Genomic DNA, 23,643 nt, shown 5'->3' on the forward strand with positions numbered 1-23,643 from the left:
CACCATAACCAGAGACCAGCAAGACTTCCCCACCTTATCTCCACTGGATCGCTGATCCAACCTTACCATGTGCAATCTGAACACCATCCTATTGCCAGAAGCCGGGCAATTTTAACCCCTAAAATTTGCTTGGTCCCCCACAAAATCCAGAGCACTGTCCAACCATTTTTTGAGGCACATATTAAAGATGTCTAGGGCTATGTCAGATAGAAGAACCCAATCCACCCTATACAAACTTGACAATTGCCCATCCAGATTCCTATGCCTGAGAGAGATGCCCCCAGACTCCCAACAAAATTGGCCACCCCTTTATTCAAATTCCTCCTACCTCTCTCTACAGCCCTGTCATATTTGGCTCCCTGCCATTCCTGCCTTGTCACCACTTCGGGCCACACAACCACCTGAGAACTGAAGGCTATATAAATCTGGACTGTATCCCTCTTTATTGGAAAAACAAGTCAATCGTCCGAACCCTACAGTAGCTAGGTAATTTCCGCCAACATGTAATATTAACAAAGCCTGGTGCCTGCTCATCCTTAAAAGATCCAGAAGAGTCTGAGCCCAACGTATACCCTGCAACCCAAACCATGATACCTCAGTCATAGACCCTGATATCCACAGCTACTTTCCATAAGGCCTATGAGCTACCCTCTTCTTGGCCATATGGTTGTAAGAATCACTGCATACCCCACCTCAGCGAGGGAAACAACCTAAATGAAGGAATAAACATGTTTCAGGATTTTAACACACCTCCCAGCCTAGACGAACATAGTTCTTAAAACACTGCGATTTCCAACTACCATTCTCCTGGTATCCTCCTAACATAAATCTAGTCGCCTCTGTAGCCGCACCTATTCTAAAAGAGTGCGACGCGAACTCAGCTGGACGGATGCCAAACTGTTCTGCAAAGTACTTCTAAAAGCCCTGGTGAACTGAAACCACGTAAGAAGGGCCCCATCACAATGAATAAAAAATGGAACCTGATTACGCCACTCATCTGCCCACCCCACCCCCCATTATGCTTACGGGGCAGATATTCTCCTGACCTAGTACCTCTAGTGAAACCAACACTCCTTTTCCCTTCTGATCTGTTTGGAATCTTCTAACAAAAAACCTCATTGCTGCTTGATCCACCACCCCTTCAATTCCACCATAAACCCACGGGCCAAAACCTTGAAGTGGAAACTAACTCCTCAACCTTCAGTGCCCTGAAAAATGCCAACACAAAAGAGGCCCTAAAAAAACACCTCAATTTGAAAAACACATTGCTGTCAGTGTCTTGTAAAGTTGTTCCAGCGAGGCCCAGCGATACTGTCTGTCTTCTGTCCTCAGAAGGCGTTATCCTTCTCCATCCCAACACATCCCTTACCTCGTACAATTTAAAGAAAAAGGAAATACCTGCCAATTTCCTTTCCATGGAGCTAGGGGCCATATCATACTCCACCAGCCCCCATTAATATACCACCATGCCCCCATCTTGCTTTTTATACATCTGCAGAGCTCCAAAGGCTTCTATCAATTCCCACCACTCTCCAAGGCCCCCCGTATGATGCCCAAGTCGCTGGTTGCCAAAGACTTCCTTATCGCATCCACCACTACTCCCAACCCAAGCTCCATCAATGATCCCTCCACCTCTTCCAGCTTCCAAAACAACCCCACCTTGGAACGAGACAGTTTTTCAGTTATGATATTTTTCAGCTCTGGAACATGCTAAGCCCTAAAATAAATATTATCCGATACACAAAGGAGCACTAAACTTCTCAGCAAATGCAAAATCGGGGGAGAGCTGGCCATCAACCCGTTCACTGCCTCCACTGCTCACATGTTATCAGGCCTGAACACAAATCTTTTATTTAATAATAACACCCCCCACAATTCCACAGCCCACACTACTGAGAAACATTCCAAGAAAGGTTACATTTTGGACCAACCCTTTTTCCACTTATGCTTGAGGCGAGCTCCCTACGCACCATTTAATGAGGGGGACCTTGTAGCTGGAGCTTGAAGTCATTGGACAGTGATCTAGAATTTTTTGCATGGGTGTCCGGGGGTCCTCAGGTGGTCTCCGCAGAGGTAAAACTTGCACTTACCCCTGCCATGATGAAGGCTGCCCTCATCACTGTCCTTGATCTCCGTGGGCAGCAACAGTACAATAAAAAAATACAAAACTAATGGCCCAAAACCCCTAATCACCTTTGCGGTTAGTATCCGCTATAGTAATTAAATGGTTAACCCACCCTCCCCCTCTACCCATCGTTGCTGCCAATGAAGGACATGGACCGTTATGAGGATGAGGACGGCCTTCATCCTGGCAGGCTGGCAGGGGTAATTGCAAGTTTTATTTACTTTATGCTGCTCGTATATGTTTTATTTAAAATGGGCAAATACACGATTATTCACAGGATTGATACCGTAGGCCCCCGGATGCCTGCGGACACCCGTTGGGCCCCCGGACACCTGCTGCGACAAACCAAGGACACCCGTGGAGACCACCCAAGGACCCCCACCGGCCTCTGGTATCGATCCTGTGCATAAAAAATGCTTTTATGTGGGGTACAGGGGGTGGGTTGTGTATTGGTGGGTAGTAGATATTGTGATGTTGATTTGGGGCAAAGGGGGTGAGTGAAGGCCCAAGTACCCCCTTCACTCATCCTCTCTGCCCCAATAAACCTTTTATTGTGCCTTATCACCTTCATTGCCTAAGCGGCTAGCCGCTAAGGTAAGAAAGCTGCTTTAATGTTATTTTTACTAATATCGTGCGAGAGCAGGGGTCTCCTGAGCTGAACCACTTTGATTTCTGCCTGTGGGACCCTCTGCTTCCCGAGTTACAGGCCCTGGTATGGGGCATCGGGTGCCGATCTCACCACCATTTTTAAAACGGCCACGTCACATGACTGAGGGATTTAAATAATGGAGGAAATACCGGCACCCCATTCCAGGGTCTGTAACTTGGGAACCAGGGTGTCCACGAGGCTGAAATCAATGCGGTTCAGCTCAGGAGACCCCCTGCTCCCGCACATTATTATTAAAAATTTAATTAAAGCAGCTTCATTACCATATCGGATAGCCGCTACGGTTACAATTTTATTTTAACTTTATTTGTTTTGAGATTAGTGTACAGGAGCAGGGGGACTTCTGAGGTGAACCATGTTGATTTCATCCTCGGGGACCCCCTACTTCCCGAGATACAGGCCCCGTTATGGGGTGCCGGCATCCCAGTGAAGGATTTAAATCCCACGGTCACGTGACGAGGGAGATTTAAAAGCACAGGGGATACCGGCACCTCATAATGTGGCCTGTATTTCGGGAAGTAGGGGGTCCCCGAGGCTGAAATCAATGCGGTTCAGCTCAGGAGACCCCTGCTCCCACAAAATATTATCAAAATCATTTTTTTTATTGCACGATCGCCTGTAAGAGCCATGAATGGAGACCCAGCTCTTCCAGGCTACAGTGTTTTCTATCAGTTCACTTCACTAGGTTTTATAGCGCGATAGCACTTATGAAAAAAACTGGTCGGGCGATCGTGCTTTTTTTCTATCGGCCCTTAAAAAAAAATTGCCTTCATTCTTAGTGAATACCATTTTTGCCCTCATGTCTTAGTACGCGTTGAATCAATGCAATGTCGCCCGAGAATGCACTGATTTTATCACCACTTTGTGAATAGGCACCTTAGTGTCATCAGTAAAGATGGAGACTTTGCTCTCTATGCCAACCTCAAGGTCATTTATAAACAAGCTAAAAAGCAGGAGTCCCAGTACCGATCCTTGAGGTACTCCACTCACAACTATAGCCCAACCTGAAAAGGTTCCATTTATGACTATGTTGTTTATCCTTCAACCACTTTTCAATCCGGGTGCAAATATTTGTACTGAGTCCAATTTGCTTTATTTTGTGCACCAACCTCGTGTGGAACCGTATCAAGAGCCTTTGCAAAATCTATGTTGACCACATCAACTGCATTACCCTGGTCTAAATTCCTACTTACCTTCTCAAAGAAACAAATAACCAAAAACAAGTTGTCTGTGACCTTCTCCCGCAACAGTTTATGTTGTGAATATAATGTTGCAGTTCTACCCACCAATCAGGGCCTGGGCACGTAGGCAGCAACTGGCCCTGAATGTTGCAATTTGCTGGGTTAAGGGTATAAACATGTGGGGAGGGAGACCCCTAGCTAACTCAAGATTTAGCTCGAGCTCCAGTGCTGGTCCCAGGGCTGAAAACCATTCACTGTGCAGGAAGCAGAACAGGGAAATCTCTGACGGAAGGTCCCTGAAGGTTATCCCCAGATTCCGCAATTGTAAGTATGTGTGTTTTCTGTTTGTCAGTTGTGGATATTTTTTCCAATAAATTAATTTTATAAACTCCTGTGTTCCTGTCTGGAGATATTGATCCCTGCTATTAGTCCTGGGCTCCCGTGACATTACATATTTTAAATGTTTAATTTATGTGGAATAGAGTTATAGTAATAAAACATTGTATTTCAAACTTAAAATATACCTGATGGGGCTGCGATCTTGCAACAGACATGCTTTTCTCTATTGTATACAGGTTTTAGTTGTATATCACATTAGGGTATAGGGATTTAACTGCTCTATGTACGTTCCAGCGTCTACACATTAGCAAACATATTGGTTTGCAACAACATGGGATAAATATTCTTTAATAGAAAACCTGTCGCATCAGGTCGCAAACCATGCACAATTGGCCTTGTTTTTAGTCGCAGAAACAGCTGCAACTAGGTTAGAGATCGCATCGCAGATGAGGGAATTAAGGCAATATGCATTGCAATAACATGTAAAGCAGCTTTTCCGCTTGCTTGTTTTTTGTTTTGTTTTACTAAATGTAGCAGTTAATTTCATTTACTGTAATGCAATTATCTAAGCCAATGTTTTTTTAACCTGTTTTTCGTTAAGGAATCCTATAACTATATTGTGAAATCCTGAGGAACCCCAACCCTCTCTAATGGCGCATCAGAGATCTGATGCATTGTAAGGAACCCCGACCCTCTCTAATGGCGCATCAGAGATCTGATGCATTGTAAGGAACCCCGACCCTCTCTAATAGCGTGTCTGAGATCAGATGCATTGTAAGGAACCCCAACCCTCTCTAATAGCGTGTCTGACGTCAGATGCATTGTAAGGAACCCCGACCCTCTCTAATAGCGTGTCTGAGATCAGATGCATTGTAAATTCTTCTGTATTTGGTACAATTTTTAAATGACCTGAAAATTGCAGGGAACCCTTTAGGGATGATCTAGGAACTCGTGCTGAAAAACACTGATCTAAGCCAGGGGAGTGCAATCTTTCCCCCCCCCCCACCCCCCTTTCGGCTGTTCCCCTTTTCCCGCGCCCCCCCTCTTACCTCGGCTCCGGCTTCATGTGGCCATGGTGACGCATCTCCGGAGCAAAGGTAAGTGCAGTTTACAGAGGCCTTTGCCTCTTCCCCGGCACTTAATTTAAGTGCCTCCTAGAAGCGCTCGGGGCCTCTATAAACCTCGCGCCCCCCCACAGACAATCTCCGTGCGCGCCCCCAGTTTGCGCACCGATGATCTAAGCTATCGATTGATCTGTTCTCCTGTGATCGATCGGCTAAGAACCTGCTTCCCAGGGCACGCAAAGGGTAGAGCAGGGGTGGCCAACTCCAGTCCTCAAGAGCTACCAACAGGTCAGGTTTTCAGGAAATCTCTGCTTCAGCACAGGTTGTTCAATCTGTGGCTAAGTCTTAGACTGCAACACATGTGCTGAAGCAAGGAGATCCTGAACTCTTGGTAGCTCTTGATGACTAGAGTTGACTACTACTGTGGTTGTAACGCTCGGCCTGCCCACAAACCAAACGAGACCCCGGGACTGAGGTGGAACAGACAAATACCACACACCTAACAGTAAACGGGGGTGCGGCTGGAGTGTGGTAGTAGCGTAGCTGGTCCAGGGAAAAAAATAGAAGTAGTTCGGTACTTGCCCAATCCGGCGTAGAAGGGTAGTGTCCGTAAGCCAATGGTCCAGGAGTAGAAAAGGGAGCGGGGTAGAGTGTCCGTAAGCCTAGGTCGAGGAGAGAGCTGCGTCATTGATGGTCCGTATGCTGAGTCCAAGGGGTATAGAAGTAAGCATGGTAGAGTGTCCAAAAGCCAAATCCGAGGGTCCAGAAAGCAGCGTGGTCAAAGTCCAAAGCCAAGGTCGAAATCCAGGGAGGTCAGCAGAGAATCCAGGGACAGGAACCGGGACTGAAACAACAAGAGAGCCAAGCAGAAGCAGACAGCACCAAGGTACAGTAGCTATGCAGAGCACTGAGAGAATTGGGAGGCAAGACTAAATAGTGGGCAGGGACCTATCAGGGGAAAGGGAGGAGCGGAGGTGCGGTTCAGGGGTTAACCCTGATAGGGGAAAGAAGTCTGGGGGCAGACCCGGTCGAGCTGGGACTGGAGAGCGCGCTGGTGCGCATGCCCGTAAGAAGGAGGCGGGCCGGGTTCAGGGCACAGGTAAGATAGGCTTGGGTCCGCTTGTGCCTGTAAGGATGACGCGCGCGACCCGGAAGAGAGAGAGCAGCCGCCAGAGATTTGGGGCAGCGGGAGAGAAAGGTAAGCGGACGTCGAGAGCGGGAGTTTCTGCAGCTCGGGACCTTACAGTACCCCCCCTTTGAGGGTCGGACTCCAGACGATCCATCCAAGGTTTGTGGGGGAATTTTTGGTGGAATCGTTTGAGTAGAGACAGAGCGTGGAGATCAGCGTGTGAGACCCAAGAACGATCCTGAGGTCCGTATCCTTTCCAGTGGACCAAAAACTGGAGCTTGCCCCTGGAGATGCGAGAATCAATGATGGACTGAATTTCGAATTCCTGTTGTCCTGGTACAATGGCGGGAGGAGGTCGAAGTGAAGGATGAGAAAATCGTGTGCCTTGGATGAAAGGTTTTAAGAGTGAGACATGGAAGACGGGTGAAATCTTCATGGAAGGGGGCAAGAGGAGTTGATAGGCCACAGGGTTGATTTGTCTCAGGATGGAGAAGGGGCCCAGGAACCTGGGAGACAATTTAGGTGTTGGAGCCTTCAGTTTGATATTTCTAGAAGAGAGCCAGACCTTCTCTCCGGGTACAAACTTATGAGCCTCCCGACGAAGCCGATCTGCCTGTCTCTTCTGTCTTAGGACAGATTCCTGTAAAGCTGTTTGAATCCTCCTCCATGACTCCTGTAACATGGACACCCTAACATCTGCTGCAGGCCCTTCAGACATGGATGAATTCATAGCTAGGCGAGTAGGGTGAAATCCATAGTTTACAAAAAACGGTGATTCTTGAGTGAACTCATTCTTGAGAGAGTTAATAGCAAATTCAGCAAAAGGAAGTAATTCTGCCCAATTATCCTGAGAGTCGGAAGAAAAACAACGCAAATACTGTTCGAGGGATTGGTTCATGCGTTCAGTCTGCCCATTAGTTTGGGGGCGATAGCCTGAGGAAAAAAGGAGAGTAATGCCCAGCCTCTGAGAAAACGTGCGCCAAAACTTTGACACAAATTGAGTACCACGGTCCGAGACAATGGGCAGCGGAACGCCATGAATACGGAAAATCTCTTTTACAAAGATATTAGCCAGAGTACTTGAATGGAGTAAACCCTTGAGGAGAACAAAATGAGCTTGCTTGGAGAATCTGTCGATGACCACTAGTATTGTAGTCATACCGTTAGAAGGGGGAAGATCCACGATGAAGTCCATGGCAATGTGACTCTAAGGATGGTCCGGAACCGGGAGAGGTCTGAGTAGGCCAGAAGGCTTTTGATGGACTGATTTATTTTGAGCGTAGACTGGGCAAGAGGAGGTGAAACTTCGAATGTCCTTTACCATATTGGGCCACCAAAAAGTCCGCCGGATCAGATCCATAGTTTTCTTAAACCCGGGATGGCTGGCAGATCTGGAGGAGTGTCCCAATTCTCCTCTGTGTCGAACTGACGAGACAAAGCCTTGATATTCTTTTTGGAAAACGTAGTAACTGTGGTGCTCAACAATTGTAACCAATTCCATATATAGTAGATAAGAGCATTATAGTTCCATATTTGATAGTCCAAATAATGATGGAGTGCCCCCAATGAAATAGAACAAAGCTATAAGGGAATAGTGACTAGTGGGGTCTGCTTGACGTCCACAACGATGAACACTATAATGTATACCCAAACAGCTATGATAAGTATAAGGGACAATGTCCATGGTAAACAGGGAATGATGAAGCACTGCGGCTCTTTACCTGTGTTACCCCACCTGACTTGACCAGCCTATGGCTGTGTACATTGCATCACCGCGACTCTATGCAGACGCTGGTTGATGACGTCACACCCGATAGCGCGAGGTACAAGTCAGGTAAGTATAAATAAGGCAGCATTTGTATTACCGTGTCACCTTGATAAAGTACTCTTTGTACGAAACGCGTAGGTGTGTTCATTTACTCCCCTTTTTTCACTGTATGTCAAGCCTGCAATAAATTATCTCATTTTTTGTCAATTTTGGAGTGGCCTGGCTTTTTTTCCTCTCTGGATACCGTAAGAAGGGTTTCCTCAGCTGTGCTTCATCTACATCTCTACCTTCTTGATATTCTTTTTCCCAGGAATATAAGAGATGATGACGTTAAACTTAGAGAAGAACAACGTCCAACGGGCCTGACGGGGACCCAGGCGACGGGCACCCTCAATGTAAGAAAGATTTTTGTGAGCCGTGAGGATCAGGATGCGTTCCTTGGTTCCTTCTAGAAGATGTCTCCATTCTTGTAATGCCATCTTGATGGCCAACAACTCCCTATTCCCCATGTCGTAATTTTTCTCTGCCGGAGAAAATTTCTTGGAAAAAAACCCGCACGGTGGAGTTTATCTTCGGGGGAGGTTCTTTGCGAGAGAACCGCACCGGCTCCCACAGCAGAAGTGTCGCCTTCTAGGATAAAGGGGAGGATGGGGACAGGGTGTCGTAAAATGGGGGCCGAGACAAAGGTTCTTTTGAGAGACTAAAAAGCATGACTAGCCTCCGACGACCAAGAGGAAGGATCGGCCCCTTTTTTGGTAAGGGCAGTAATGGGTGCTACCAGAGTAGAAAAACCAGCAATGAATTTCCTATAATAGTTTGCGAAGCCAAGGAAACGTTGGATCGCCTTCAAAGAGTTGGGTTGTTGGGTTTGAGCTTGTCCGGATCCATGGTGAACCCCTGGTCCGAGATAATGTATCCTAGGAAAGTGGTTGAGGATTGATGAAAGACACACTTCTCCATCTTGGCGTAGAGCCTGTTGGCCCGTAGACGCGAGGGCACCATTTTGGTATGGAGAATGTATTCGTCGAGGGTCTTGGAAAAGATGAGGATATCATCCAAGTAGATAATCACAAATATGTTCAAAAGATCACGGAAAACTTCATTCATAAAGTCTTGGAAGACTGCAGGGGCATTGCACAACCCAAACGGCATCACTAGGTACTCATAGCATCCACTGCGCGTGTTGAACGCGGTCTTCCACTCGTCGCCACTTCGGATGCGAATAAGGTTATAGGCCCCCCATAAATCAAGTGTAGAAAAGATAGTCGAGCCCTGCAACCTATCGAAGAGCTCGGGGATCAGGGGCAATGGGTAGCGATTCTTGATGGTAATCTTATTTAGCCCGCAGAAATCGATGCACAGACGAAACGTCCCATCTTTTTTTTTCACAAAAAAAAAAATCCTGCTCCGGTGGGGGAGGTGGAATTCCGGATAAAGCCTTTCTGAAGGTTCTCCATGAGATACTCTGCCATGGCCTCCGTCTCGGGCAAAGATAGGGGATACAACCTGGCTTTAGGAAAAGGGGCTCCCGGAATCAAGTCAATCGGGCAGTTAAAAGGGCGATGGGGGGGAAGCTTCTCGGATTTGGAATTACTGAAGTATCGTGGGGGAAGGAGGGAGCAACTCCACATGGAGAGATCTCCAACGGATGGGGGATTTAGCAATCCAATCGATAATGGGGTTGTGGAGTTGTAACCATGGTAGGCCCAGAATGAGTTGGATGGAAGGGGAATGGATGACATCAAAGGTAATGAATTCCAAGTGTCCGTCCTTCATAGAAAGTTCAATGGGAAATGTCTCCAAGGAAATAAAGGCTGGCTGAAAAGGTCGGCCATCGATAGCCTCCAACCCGACCGGAATGGCTTTCTCCTGGAGAGGGATTTTGTTCTGAATGGCAAAAGCATGGTTTATGAAATTCACTCCAGATCCAGAATCGAGGAAGGCCAGGGCAGGGATTTGGAGACTGACGTACTTAAGGAGGACAGGGAGTAAGATGCGCTTGGGAAACTCATGTGCGGGAGAGGGGAAGGAAGAGATAGTACCCAGTGAAATCCCCTCATACCTCACTGGGTGCTAGCGTTTTCCGGCCTCAAGGGACATCGCGGCAAGATGTGTCCAGGAGATCCGCAATAAAGCACAGGCCCTCATTTCTCTGACGAAGTCGTTCTGTAGACGAAAGCTGATGGCTGCCCAGTTGCATGGGTTCCGGAGCATCCAATGCCAGTAAGGCAGTGGCAGGATACCTGGAGACAGAAGGCATAAAGACAGCAGCACGGGGACGTTGACGTTCGGCCCGCCTTTCCAGAAGTCGTTGATCCACCCTGATGCATAAAGCGATCAGGGCCTCCAAAGAAGATGGCCTCTCGGGAGCCGCCAGTTCGTCCTTCAAGGACTCCGGAAGCCCTTGCAAGAAGGCCACGGAGAGTGCACCATCGTTCCAATCCGTCTCAGCCGCGATTGTCCGGAATTCCAGAGCGTATCGTGCCACAGATTTCCGACCCTGTGAGATGGGGAACAAGGGGTATCAAAAACTAAACGAAACTGTCTCTTAAAGTTGGGAAAGCTGTAAATGAGTTCAGGTCTTAGCTCCCAGATTGGTGAAGCCCAGGCTAAAGTGTCCCCGGTGAGGAGGGAGAAGATGTTCGCTACCTTGGTTCGGTCCATGGGGAAGAGAGAAGGTGACAATTCGAATTGTATCTCGCACTGGTTTAAAAACCCACGGCATGCAAGCGGGTCTCCAGCGTATTTACTAGGCGTAGGGATCCGCAACTCTGAAGTGCCTGCTCCTTCTCGGGAAACAGTGGGAGGGATAGAGGAACTGGAGGCGTTAACCTGGGGCATTTGAGAGGTTGAAGTGGCAACCTGTTGGTTAAGGGCGGTAACCTGATTGTCCAGAAAGGTGAAATGTTTGGAGATAGTGGTCAGGGTGTCTTCCACCTCAGGGGGGTCTGGGTCTGATGGGCTCTGCATAATGTAACGCTCGGCCTGCCCACAAACCAGACGAGACCCCGGGACTGAGGTGGAACGGACAAATACCACACACCTAACAGTAAATGGGGGCGCGGCCGGAGTGTGGTAGTAGTGTAGCTTGTCCAGGGAACAAAAATAGAAGTAGTTCGGTACTTGCCCAATCCGGCATAGAAGGGTAGTGTCCGTAAGCCAATGGTCCAGGAGTAGAGAAGGGAGCGGGGTAGAGTGTCCGTAAGCCTAGGTCATGGAGAGGACAGAGCTGCGTCGTTGAGGGTCCGTATGCCGAGTCCAAGGGGTATAGAAGTAAGCGTGGTAGAGTGTCCAAAAGCCAAATCCGAGGGTCCAGAAAGCAGCGTGGTCAAAGTCCAAAGCCAAGGTCGAAATCCAGGGAGGTCAGCAGAGAATCCAGGGACAGGAACAGGGATTGAAACAACAAGAGAGCCAAGCAGAAGCAGACAGCACCAAGGTACAGTAGCTATGCAGAGCACTGAGAGAATGGGGAGGCAAGACTAAATAGTTGGCAGGGACCTATCAGGGGAAAGGGAGGAGCGGAGGTGCGGTCCAGGGGTTAACCCTGATAGGGGAAAGAAGCCTGGGGCAGACCCGGCCGAGCTGGGGCTGGAGAGCGCGCTGGTGCGCATGCCCGTAAGGAGGAGGCGGGGCCGGGTTCAGGGCGCCAGGTAAGAGAGGTTGTGTAGAAAGCCAGTACATCAGAAAAAACAAGTCCTGTTAGGCATAATAAACTGAGGTTTAGGATAAACTCCTTCAATGTAAGCATATAGCATAACGAAGACCTACTGTAATAGGGTTAGGAGACTAGTACCTAATGCCAGCGGCACCATAAGTAAATAGTACAGACCAACGTCCCATATATCAGAGAAAAAAGGGGTACAGCGACCCACAAAGTGAACTCACTCAGTTTCTCCTGGAGAATCCAATCTCAGAATGTTCATATGCGTGCAATCTCCCAGGTGATGGCAGGAACAAGTAGGAAAATAAGGCAGTGCACTGCCCAAAGTAACAGAAGGAGGCTCACGGTTTTTAGCAACAAAAAATAGATTTATTACATCAAAAGTGGACAAAAGGGTCCCCCCTAGGCCGCAGCAGGGGTCCACCAACTAGTTTCAGGCAAAAATGCCTTTATCAAGGTGTTAGAGAGGCAGCGCGGGACCTTACAGTGGTAGAGCAACCCAATGAAGCTTAGTACCTACAACATCATTAAATATGGCAAAATAAGGGAGATGGGGGAAACATGCAATAAGTATTATCTAACTGATTTATTTATAAAACACGTAGGATTTTGAATGAAATGTTGGTTTAATTCTCTAAAAGTGTTAGATTTGGTTAATTCTGAGAGTGTAATAAGGCACACACACCTCCATGAGTCGCTCACTGGCGATATTTTGCTGAAAGCTTACTGATTTGGGGACATTGTTTGCCCTTTGAAGGTTGCCAAAACATTTTCGCAGGGAGTCAAATGAAAAAAACCAAAACATTTTACAATTTCACAAATGATTTTTGGACAATTTCGCACCTCTCTGCTTTTTAATACTTAAACATGCAGGAGAATGCATTCCATATAAGGCCTGACTTCTCCTATCTAGTACTGTATATATACAATGTGAGATCCTCATGAAACTGCAGCTGGCTTTGGCACCTACTGGGACAAAGGTTAGTGACAACCCACCTTCATGCTGAAAGAACAGGGAGGAATACTGTACAGATGGGGTTCTCAACTCCAGTCCTCATGACCCCCAACAGGTCAGGTTTTCAGGATATCCCTGCTTCAGCAAATGTGGCTCAATCACTTTCTTCTGTTTTGTTCTTTTGCACGGTGTGCCATTTCTGAAGTTTATTGTATGGACAGAATTCACCCAATTTATAAATAAATTATTTTAAAATGTTTAATTGTCACTGGATATAACAACTGAAATAACAGCAGGAATGACTTTTAGAAGCAATAGCTATTGAATTCCTTTTTGCTTCTCCGTAGATGTTGGTAATCTGGTCTGTGGGTCTCTTTTTCCTGGGAGCTGTAAAGGGTAAAGTATTAATGTGTTTTTATAAAAAAAAAAATGTCCCCACACTCTGTATTTGACGTGGTCTCCTTTTATGTAATATTCTACTGTCTCATAGTGTTACCAGAATGCCCAATACTATATATGTGTAACACAGTTTCCCCCGCCCCCAATCACAGATAGGGACCATGTGGGGAAATCTACATATGTTACCAGGTGTGGTGCAATACCTGTTAGGCTCACAGGAGGCCTGAACCTCTGCCACTGGGAGACTGGGGTGTATCTCGGAATGTACTGCTTACAGCGCCTCCACCTGTGCAGGGATTCTAGTGTGTAGAATAACCCCTTACACAGGAACCACATACAGTAAGTACTTACACCAGGGTATGGATTAAACAGTTTACTATATGCACTAAAACATAACATCACATACAGCAACAATAGCAACACAGCAGTGTCACCCTTTAACCTGGCCTCACTGGGTCGCAACCCCCCAGCATATACCCAAGTGTCCCAAGAGTCCCAAATGTTCCACAACCCCACCCAAGTGTGAGACTGCGCTGCCCACTAGATGGTGTATAGTTGGTGCACTTGGTGTACACCTGCCCGGGGCTCCTTCACCCGGGTACAGCAGAATAACGATAAGAGGATCCGTCTGCATCCAGCGCTGAATCCGCAGGTGTCCTCTTTCAATTCAGAGGTTTCCCCTCTGGGTGATCTCACCGTCAGATAGTCTCTATTATGAATGAGGTAGGTCTGGTCCCAATCCATACTTGTCAGTGGCTCGCAGCACTGCAGTTGTGTCCTTGAACGTAACAAATAACTAAAGGGGCAGTGCACCTACCTAAGGTAGAATCTGTCAGTCTTAGTGGGTGTCTGGCTGCATGTGATCTGGGTGAAAGGGCAGTCCCCAGAGGCTGCTGGGAGTTGTAGTCCACTCAGGACCTCTTTAGCATTGGGACCACGTGTACGATGTGTAATGGCCGCCGCTACTCTCCACTGAGCCTGGTAACTATGTCATGGGCGCTGCATCGCCCTAACTGCGCATGCGCGACTTCTAGGGATCCCTGCACAATGGAGCGCCATCTGTGACCTGCCTCCCTCTCTGTAATGGCCACCGCATTTCCTGGGGCTGCACTGCGCAGGCGCGAGCTTCCGCGCATGCGCAACGCACACAAAATGGTGGCGCCGGACTGCAGATGCCGCCGGGAGCCCCCGGCGACGCGCTCACCCCTGCAGCTCCCTGACACAGCGCAGGGGACCCCCGCTAAGCAGAGGTAAGGGGGGCCAGGGGGAACCCTTTTACATATGTTTATATGCACTTAGTTTGTGTTTTTGTTTGTTTCTTTAATTATAATTTACAAGGCATTTAACTTTCCAGCAGCATCCGCGTGCATTGCAAAGGCCATAGAACAGTCACTGTGCTAAGCAAAAAATTAGCTAAAAAGAAAGCTAAATCCAAACAGATATTGTATATCTAGTGCCAGAGCTGGCAACATCACGATATAGAGCCATACAATGATTAAGATGTTGTGTCTTCAACTCACAATTCTCACAACTGATATCTTGTGGAGAACAGGTACCCTTCTGTAAAATGAATAGAGATATTGAGTGTGTATTCATTATGATGGAAGGGTGTCAAATTAATTTCCGATTCAAGAATAAAACAACTAGAGCCAGAAGCTCCATTTCCATATTGATACAGCTACAGAAAATTAGATGCTAACCAATGACTAATGACTAATAAGTGTCTTTAACATTGTTCTTTAAGTCTAGAGGGCCACAATAAAATCATATTATGTATCATATTTATTCATTTAAATTGTATGTGGGTATATGCGTTTCATAAGTAGAAAAGTTAAATCGGTCTTAGGGGCCTATTCACAAAGCGGTGCTAAGTGTTTAATGGACGATAAATGTCCTTATACGCGATCCTGCCTGATCTGCTATTTATATATCCTGCCTGATCTGCTATTTACAAAGCAGTGATAACACTGCAGTATTGGGCTATAATGTTTTTTTTAATGCAAATTAACAGCCAAAGGCAAAAAAATTGTCCTATAGGCCAATGAAAGGCATAATCTTTCTTTTTTGCCACTAGTAGCTATTCACAAAGCTGTGATATGTTTATCAGTCATTAAAATCTCTCAATATTTTAGCACCAGCTAAAGGCTGGTGAGGGTGAGATCAGAGGCCGGCGAGGGTCTCCGGGGGTGTTCGGTTGGTCCCCGGGGGTCTCCGGGTGGGCCCCTCGGGTGTCTGGGGGCCCTACGGGTGTCCAGGGGTTCTTGGGTGGTCCCCGCGCGTGTCTGGTGGTTCTCAGGCGGTGCCTGTGGGTGTCCAGGGGCCTCCGGGTGGTCCCCGCGTGTGTCCGGGGGTCCTTGTGTGGTCCCTGCGGCCCACACTCTCCCAATATACTCCCCCCAATATATACAGTACAGTAATGGTCAAAATTACTATTATCCAGATATGGATAATAGTGCATTTGCCCATTTAAAAATAAAACATCAGCCAGAATAAAGTAAATAAAACTTGCACCTACCTGGGCCATGATGAAGGTTGTCCTCATTCTCATCACCGTCCTTGTCCTCCGTTGGCAGCAACAGTACAATAAAAAAATAATAATATTTATGCTGACTGGCTAATGTTTGATTTAATAATGGTCAAATGAGCTATTATCCATAACTGGATAATAGTTATTTTGCCCATTACTTTACTGTATGTGTTTGGGGGGGGGGGGAGGTGTATTTATTGAAATGTATGCCACATTTATTTTTTTTACAACAGGATTGGTACTGCAGGCCAGCGGGGGCCCACGAGAACCAACCGAGGACCCCCGGACACCCATGGGGACCGCTCGAGGACCCCCAGACACCCATGGGAACCTCCCGAGGGCCTCCAGACAGTCACGGGGGCACCCTGGGACCCTGTGGGGCTCCCGGACACTTGCAGGGATGACCTGGAGGCGAACGGACACTTGCAGGGACCACCCAAGGGCCCACAGACACCGCATAGACCACCTGAGGACCCCTGGACTCCCCCGGGGATTACCCGAGGACCCACAGACACCCGCAGGAACCAAATGATGACCCCCGGACACCCGTGGGGACCCCCGCTGGCCTCTGATATAAATCCTGTGTTAAAATAAATTAAAATGCTTGTGCATTGGTGGTTATTACATTTTGTAATGTTTATTGTGGGCAGAGGGGTGAGTGAGCGAAGTACCCCCTTCACTCACCCCCTCTTCCCTCAATAAACCTGCTATTGTGCCTTAACCCCTTCATTGCCTTAGCAGCAATCCGCTAAGGTAATGAAGAGGCTTTAATGTAATTTTTATTAATAGTGTGCGGGAGCAAGTGTTGATTTCTGCCTCGGGACCCCCTACTTCCTGAGATACAGGCCCCGTTATGGGGTGCCGGTATCTCCTATGCATTGAAATGTCCTGTGTCACGTGACCGTGGGAATAAAATACATAGGAGATACCGGCACCCCATAACAGGGCCTGTATCTCGGAAAGCAGGGGGTCCCCGGACCTGAAATCAACGCAGTTTTTCTCAGGAGACCCCCCTGCACTATATATATATACACTAATAATACATTTTTTAAAAATAAATACATTTTGGGCGAGATTTGCGCAGGGAGAGACAGCTGTATCTCTGCAGCAGAAAGAATTCCCCGGGTGACCCATTTTCAAAGAGGCGATTATCTCGTCGCCGGCTACTCGCCATTTTTGCAAATGTTGCTACACTGGCGACACAGTTTATTACACTGCGGCCAGATCCGCAAGCCGGGAGATTTCCCGGCTTGCTAGTGGCCGCCCCTCGGCGTGCCGCGCGTCATAGACGCGCGGTCACGCGTCTTCGGGAGCGTGCGCCCCCTGCACGCGCGTCCAGGGGCTCCCCGAGGGAGCCCTGGTGTCCCGCGATCGCGGGACAGCGGCAGGGGGTTCCGGGGGACCCGGCGGACCCGGCAGCGGTAGGGAGAGCGCCCCGATCGGAGGGCGCTCTTCCGCTGCTTCGGCGCGCGCCCGTCACTCTCGGGCGCGCGCCAGGCTACTGCTGCGGCACAGAACGGGCAAATGCTCGAATAAACTGTGCCGCAGCAGTATCACTGCATACTGCGATAGCAACGCTGTCAAAAATGGCAATTTCGGAGGCACATGCGCAATGGTGAGGAGACTAGCTGCTTAAGCCGTGAGCTCCCACCCCCGCCAATGATTTAAAGCAACTACAACCAATAAAAAAACTGAATTTTGAACCAGCGTTTTTCTACACTAACAAGGAAATAGCAGAGATGGCTCCACAATCAACTAAAAAGAAAAACACAGGAGATTTACGAAAATATCTCAGCCGATCTGCGGCAAGAGATGCCGAACCAGAAATGGCGCCGGGCTCCGCCGCGGGCTCGGGTTCTGATCGGGCTCGGGTTCTGATCGCGATGAAGATATGGACGAGGCACCGGAGCAGCAACCAGTACGGCGCTGTGATTTTGATCGCCTGTATAACGGGATGAAGACGCTCTTCCGGGCTGAGATCCAGGAGCTTAAGAAGGAGGTGCAGGGCCTCGGTGAACGGACGGGGGCCCTGGAGGATAAGATGGCGACCGCCTCCGCAAACATCAAGAAAGCGGAGAAGCGGTCCTCCTACCTGCAGGCCCAGATCTCGGACCTGGCAGACCGACAGGAGGATTCCAGGAACAGGGACCGCTGCAGCAACGTTAGGATACGCGGCATCCCTGAGGAGATCACGGAGGTGGAGGACTTTCTTACCCGCTGGATGGCGACCCTGCTCCTGGACATTCCCGCGGCGGAGCTACTGATGGACAGGTGTCATCGTGCCCTCAGGAGTAGGCCGGTGGCAAATGACCAACCGCGGGATGTCATCGCCCGCATGCACTTTTTCCGCACCCGGGAAGCGATCTTCCAGAAGGCAAGGGGAGAGGGAGCCTGCCGGTTTGAGGGGGCCGCACTCCAGCTGTTTCAGGATCTGTCCCCCATAACCTTGGCCCGGCGCAAGAAGCTACAGCCGGTCATGAAAATCCTCCTTGACAGAGCCATACGTTATAGATGAACCTTCCCGTTTGGCCTGATGGTCATTAGAAACGGGAGGGCCATCTCCATGAAAGACCCGGAAGAGGGCAATGACTTTCTCCGCAAACTGGGGGTGAAGGAAGGTTCGGCGCCGGGGCCCCGGCAAGAACCGGAGCCCGACACAGAATGGCAGCAGGTCACCACCTCCAAGAAAACTTGGGAAGTGAGTGAATCAGAGAAAGAATGAGCAGCCAAGCCAAAAAGACACTTTCCCTGGTTCAGTTGCCTAAGTTGAGGCGCATGTTACAGTTAAAATGGGGCAGACAACCTGTAATAAAATGTTTGAAGGCGCGAGGTTTCCCCCTCAGAAGAAGCCCCACAAAGCCTCCACACCACCTCACAAGTGTCACATAAGACCCCAAAAGACACGGTAACCTGCAAAACAAAAGGGCAAAGCACCTACCTGAAATCCTGTCGGTGCGTGGCAGAAGACAACCCGGAAGGGGGCCGTGGAACGCATGCCCACGAAGATGGAGGCGCTCCTGGTCTTGTTGGGATAAACAGCACATCACCGGATGAAGAAGGGCTCAGCGCGGGAAGACAGCGCGGGAAGACATCCACCTCCGAGGATATCCGGCAGCCGAATGACGAGAACCGGATGGACGTCAACGGATATGGACGAGCGGCCATCTTTGATGGGGCACGCCGGGACCGGAAGTGCACAGCCGGTGCGCAGCAGAGCCAGCCCGACGCTGGTGGCACAAGGGGGGGACTTCTCTCACAATATAAAAGGGGAGCGGAGCACACACGGACAGCTACGGAGCTGCCAGTCACCGGGGATTCACACTGGACGCTACAGGGCGGTGGGGGGACACAGCAGTTAGAAAAGGACCGGCGCCCAGATAAGCCCCAAATAGGCCACGCTAGGGCTTCGCATGACAGCGGGCAGCACCCCAAGCCTACAAAATTAACACAACATCTCCCCCAGGCATAGCACAGAGTAGGGGAGCCCACTCACAGGGGAAAGCAAATAGCGGGGATCAGATGTCACACCAGCGGAGATTCCACCGCAGAGGTAGCCAGGGACAAAGAGAGACGAGGGGGGGTTCTTTAGTAACCACACCAATGAGAGTATTCACCTACACCCAATATACTCTGCACGTGTGGCCAGAGAAGGAGGAGATTAGAGGGATGGCCTCGCACACGGGACAAATAGACGTAGAGTGCAATAGATTAGGGGGCCGGGAACAGGTTATAACATGCGCTGAGTTACGTTTTTCACGGACTATGTGGATATTTTCGTTTAGGATGGTTGTAATCGTTTATAATGTTTGTTGGTTGGGGGCGGGGGAAGAAGTGGCTACACGCCCACCGTCGTCATGGGACTCCACATGGGTACTTGGGGGGCAACCCCAAGGGACCCATGCAAGACCCCACTGGGCCGGCAACTATGGGCCAAGAGCGCATCAGCAAGACCAGAAGCAGACTTGCCCAGGCCGGACCCCCAGAAGGGGCAATTCAGGTGACCTTGGGAACTCAGTCCCAATGGTTCACCGAAAGTTTTATTTGTCTTTGTATTGTTCTTTCTTTGTTCCCTGTGTATGTACCCCTTTGTTACCCCCCCGCACAGACTAGAGGAGCACGAGAAGCATCCTGGACCCAGAGGACTCCGGTCGACACACCAGCCTACATCGCAGGGCAATATCCTGACATCACCGATGGGTAGGGATTTCACTGTAATCTCACACAACATGAAAGGATTCAATAGCCCCCTTAAAAGATGATTAGCTATGACTGACTACAGAAAACACGACCCCGACATCATCCTACTACAGGAGACGCATTTTTCTAAATCTAACTCCCCAAAGCACATCGACGCCAGATACCGAACTTGGGTATCAGCGGCAGCTAACAAAAAGAAAAGAGCGGTCGCGATCCTGGTACATAACCGCCTTGCGCTAGATATTAAACTCACCAAACGAGATAAAAATGGTCGGTTCATAATAGTGGTGGGTGTCGTCCGAGGGCAAATTCTCACCTTAGCAAACGTGTACGCTCCTAACGAGCAGGCTGACACCTTTTTGGACAGATTCTTTACGACCCTACACAGAGTAGCGCAGGGCGGTATAATACTAGGGGGGGACTTTAACCTCACGTTGGACCCACAGGTTGATAAATGCACACCAAGCGGGGCTAAACACCCACAAAGTAGAGCAGCTTGGGCCCGCGGCCTTAAAGCTAATAGATTAGTGGACATATGGCGCGAGCAGCACCCCGGCGACAAAGAATACACATTCTACTCACACCCACACGACCGCTACAGCAGGATAGACTACCTCTTTGTGTCCAACAGAATGGTTTCGCAGATCTCCCATACGGGAATCCATGATATTTCATGGTCTGATCATGCACCTGTAGAGCTGCGGTGCACTGACCTTAGACTGGACAGACCAGGAGTGACATGGATGAGTAACTCAATGAGTTACTAATAAAAATCCCCGAGATTGAAAAAAAAGTAGGGGATAAAATCAGGGAATATTTCAATTAAAATGTTGGTAGCGTGACATCTCAATCCACTCTATGGGAGGCCCATAAGGCGACTCTACGAGGTGAGCTCATAGGGATAGCGAGTAGGCGGAAAAAAGAAAGGGAACGTAGGATTAAGATTCTACAATCTGAATTGACAGCCCTATCTGCCCTCCATAAAAACAACAAACAAGCACAGACCCTTCAGGCCTGGCTTGATACCAAAACGAAACTAAATTTACTGATGTCCTCCCGAGCTGAGAAGGAGATGACCTGGTCCAGGCGTAAATTTTACGAAAAAGCGAACAAGCCAGATACCCCACTTGCCAATAAACTTAAGAACATTAAACGTAACTTTCACATCCAGGCAATTCGAACAAAAACAGGTGACCTCACTTCTGATCCCAAACAAATCGTGGAATAATTTAAAACCTATTATTAGACCCTCTACGATGGGGCAAAAGTCTCCCATTGTGAGAACACTCATACACAGCTGAAAACATTCTTAAAGGGAGCAAAACTACCCAGATTGGGCAGGAAAGAAAGGGACGCACTACAGGAAGATTTTTCAGGTGAGGAAATTACTGAGGTAATCAAATCACTGAAGCCATCCAAAGCCCCAGGCCCGGATGGCTTCTCTAATCTATACTACAAAAAATTCCGAAAAATCCTAGTGCCTCACCTGGTGAAACTGTTTAACTCATTCCTAGAAGGTGCCCCTATACCTGGCCAAATGCTCCAAGCGTCTGTATCAGTGATCCCCAAACCCGGGAAGGATCCAGCTGACTGCAAAAGCTATCGTCTGATATCCCTTATCAACTCGGACACCAAAATGTTCTCCAAATTGTTGGCTAACCGCCTAAATGCAGTGATGCCAAAGCTGGTCCACCCCGATCAAGTAGGGTTCATATGCGGGAGGCAGGCGGCAGACAATACTAGACGGATCATAGACTTAATTGATTTGGCACAACGGAAACATATCCCGTCTATGGCACTGAGTCTGGACGCCGAGAAGGCCTTTAACCGAATTGATTGGCCCTACCTCAAAGAGACGCTTGGGGAGTTCAGCATAGGGGGGAGAATGTTGGGCGCCATTCTGGCTCTTTATCGGGAACCGAGGGCGAGGGTCAGACACCAGGGCTTCCCTTCGGAAGAATTCCCGATAAGAAGTGGCACCAGGCAGGGATGTCCCCTGTCCCCACTTATCTTCGCATTATGTATAGAGCCCTTAGCGGCACATATTCGTAATAGCCCCGATATACCAGTAGCAGGAATACAAATCAATGAGCAGTCACATAAGGTGGCCCTGTATGCGGATGATATTATCCTAATGTTATCAAAGCCCCTTACCTCCCTGCCGAATGTCTTCAGCCTGTTGGGTGAATTTAACAAGATCTCGGGATTCAAGATCAATCAAACCAAATCAGAAGCGTTAAATATAAACCTGCCAAAGGTCACCGAAAAACTAATTGATCTAAATTTTAACTTCAAATGGCAAGCCTCCTCCATTAAATACCTAGGGGTTAATATCACCAAAGATTATAACGCCCAATATAAAGCCAATTACCCCAAACTTATAAGGACTCTGAAGGAGGATCTCAGGATTTGGTCGGGCTACGCAATTTCATGGATCGACAGGATCCAGAGCCGCAAGATGAATTTTCTTCCCAGAATCTTGTATATTTTCCAGACCCTCTCGATACAAGTGGCCAAGGACTGACATCCTCCGTTTACAGTCCTCCATGGTGAAATTCGTTTGGGGTAACAAAACACCACGCATTAAATCTAGTATTTTAATCAGACCAACAGTTAGAGGAGGAATGGCGGACCTTGCTTGATATCGTATTTCAGAGCGGCCCAATTAACCCAAATTATTCAGTGGCATATGCACCCTAGTTTGCGTAGATGGGTGGAGTTGGAAAAAGCATGCTGCGCCCCCGTATATCTACAAGATCTAATTTGGCTACCAAAAAAGGTTCAGGGGACCATGAGAGAGCCGCTGGCCGCACTGAGTAGCTCGTTGGCAACTTGGGAGAACACCAGATATAGGTGTGCCCTTACTACCCAGCACACCTTCATGACCCCTTTGTGGGGAACCCTGATTTCGCTCCGGGCCTGTTGAGTAAGAACCTAGTCACATCGAAAACAAAGGGCCTCACGAGGCTACTACATCTGGAGGGAAGCCAATCAATAAAATCCTTTGACCAAATTAAATCAGAAACAGAGATGCCAAACTCTGAATTTTTTAGATACCTCCAGAGAAGAGCTTTCTACACAAAAATCCCAAAACGCCCACGGCGTACAAATTTTGAGCAGCTGTGTTCAAGAGGAACGGACACCACGGGACTTACGTCTAGGATTTACGGAGAGGTGGTCTGTCCTGGATCTGACGACGACACCAAACTTAGCTACAGGAACAAATGGGAATCGGACTCAGGGGAGACGATAGATGACGAGGACTGGACCACAATAGTACTGGCAGCAGCTAAAAGCTCCATATGCACTACTTTGAAGGAGAATGCATATAAGGTCCTAATGCGGTGGTACCTTACCCCAGTGAGATTGGCAAAGTTTGTAAAAGATTACCCTCCATTGTGCCCTAAACAATGTGGGGAACATGCAGACTTACTTCACATGCTGTGGGGTTGCACCAGAGTGGCTCCTTTATGGGAGGAAATCCAAAATTGGCTACAGAGACTTCTCGGAATGGCGGTCCCCTAGACCCCTGGCTGTTCCTGCTGGGCAGGCGCACCCGGGGGCTGGGCAGGCGCACCCGGGGGCTGGGCAGACCAGCACAGAAATTAATTGCACATTTTGCAACAGCCAT

At 48.6% G+C, this 23,643-nt stretch overlaps 1 protein-coding gene across 1 annotated transcript in view; it reads left to right on the forward strand.

The window, feature by feature from the left end:
- The first annotated feature begins 4,158 nt into the window (after positions 1-4,158).
- Positions 4,159-23,643, forward strand: part of LOC142501715 (pancreatic triacylglycerol lipase-like) — a 40,694-nt gene continuing 21,209 nt past the window's right edge. The window contains exons 1-2 of the mRNA XM_075611996.1: positions 4,159-4,297; positions 13,237-13,285. Coding sequence (XP_075468111.1) covers positions 13,237-13,285 — 49 coding nt within the window. The 5' untranslated portion in view covers positions 4,159-4,297. The remainder of the gene's footprint in view (positions 4,298-13,236; positions 13,286-23,643) is intronic.

This window comes from Ascaphus truei, chromosome 8, assembly GCF_040206685.1.
Source record: "Ascaphus truei isolate aAscTru1 chromosome 8, aAscTru1.hap1, whole genome shotgun sequence".
Lineage (NCBI taxonomy): Eukaryota > Metazoa > Chordata > Amphibia > Anura > Ascaphidae > Ascaphus > Ascaphus truei.